The sequence below is a fragment of the Parus major genome, chromosome 1A, assembly GCF_001522545.3.
Source record: "Parus major isolate Abel chromosome 1A, Parus_major1.1, whole genome shotgun sequence".
In the NCBI taxonomy this organism is placed as follows: domain Eukaryota; kingdom Metazoa; phylum Chordata; class Aves; order Passeriformes; family Paridae; genus Parus; species Parus major.
This window is the reverse complement of record NC_031773.1, coordinates 780,936-782,692: the sequence shown is the minus strand read 5'-3', so window position 1 is coordinate 782,692 and position 1,757 is coordinate 780,936. Positions and strand designations below refer to the sequence as shown.

The following is a 1,757-nucleotide window of genomic DNA, read 5'->3' as shown; positions in this document are numbered from 1 at the left end:
AATTCCTGGATATCCACAGCCATTCCTGCCAGGAATTCCTGGATATCCACAGCCATTCCCAACAGGAATTCCTGGATATCCACAGCCATTCCTGCAAGGAATTCCTGAATATCCACAGCCAATCCTGCCAGGAATTCCCAGTTATCCACAGCCAATCCTGCCAGGAATTCCTGGATATCCACAGCCATTCCCAAGAGGAATTCCCAGTTATCCACAGCCATTCCTGCCAGGAATTCCTGGTTACCCGTACCCATTCCCACTATAATTATAATATTATATATATTATTTATTTCTAAAATATAAATATTATAGAATAATTTGATTATTTCATTAAATATTTTATTACTAATATTATTAATTACAACTAATAATAAACATTAATATTAAAAAAATTTAAGATATAATATATTACTGTAGGTTATGTATAATCATACAATATATTATATATAACAATTAATGCTATTAAAACAATTATTTATAATTAATAATTAATAGATGTTTATTAATACAGCTATCAATATAATCAATTATTTATAATTAATTATATAATAATATAATATTTTATATTAATTATATTAACAATTATTATACACAATAATATATTGTATATAATTATATATAACCAATATATTAAAATGAAAATTATTTATATAATTAATTATATATTATAAATTATATTTGTTATAAATTAATTATATATATAATAAATTATTCAAAATTTATTAAACTTAAATTATTTATTAATAGAAATATAATTAGTTCTATTAAGTATTTTTTAAAATGTTAACTAATTAAAAATGAATATATAATTAGAATTAATTCTATATATTATATATAATATATAGTTATATCATTATAATTATAATTAATTATAATTATATTTTAATATGTAATTATATTTTAATATAATTATATAGTCATATATAATTATAATTAATACATCATATAATGATATATTATATTAATTATATTTAATAATTTAGCTATAATTAATGATAATGTATTATGATTATAATTAATTACAACTATAATTAATTATAATTAACTAACAAACGACTCCAGACTTCTATCCCACAATTATCCAGGAATTTTCCCTCTTTCCCAATCCCATCTCACCCTTTTGGGTCCCTCCCAGCAGGGTTTTCCCGCGGATCCCTTTGCACAAATCCAGGATCGTGGATCCCACGTAGGCGATTTCGGGCCCAAAGCGGAAACTCTGCACGGAAAAATCCCGGGATCAGCACCAAAACAAGAAGGAATTGTTGGAATCCATCCAAAGATGGCTCCACATGGAATTATTGCATTCCCAGAAAACTTTTTGAGAATTTTTCCATAAAAAAACAACTAAAGACATCCAAAATATTCCTAGAAATCCCAATAATTCTTAAATCCAAAGGATGTGATTCCCACCAAGCTCCTGGACAGCTTCTCCTGGAAAAGGCACCAAAATTCCCAAAATATTCCTGAAAATCCTGAATGGGCAGGGACACCTCCCACCATCCCAGGCCTTGGACATTCCAGGGATTTGGGACAGTCACAGCTGCTCTGGGAATTCCAGCCCAGCCAGGAATTCCTAAAATACCATCCAAATTCCCCTTTTCCAATCTGAAGCCATTCCCTGGCTCCTGCCCCTCCAGGCCTTTCCCAAATTCCAGCTCTCCCGGAGCCCCTCCAGGCCCTGGAATGTGCTGGAAGCTCTCCCTGGATCCTTCCCTTCTCCAGGAGAACATTCCCAGCTCTCCCAGCCTGGCTCCAGA

General features: G+C 30.8%; 1 protein-coding gene across 1 annotated transcript in view; it reads right to left on the bottom strand.

Moving 5' to 3' along the window:
• The window catches only part of FBH1 (F-box DNA helicase 1), a 30,955-nt gene that overhangs the window by 14,165 nt on the left and 15,033 nt on the right, over positions 1-1,757 (bottom strand). The window contains exons 11-12 of the mRNA XM_033514356.1: positions 1,069-1,216; positions 30-259 (exon numbers count right to left, since the gene is read on the bottom strand). Coding sequence (XP_033370247.1) covers positions 30-259; positions 1,069-1,216 — 378 coding nt within the window. The remainder of the gene's footprint in view (positions 1-29; positions 260-1,068; positions 1,217-1,757) is intronic.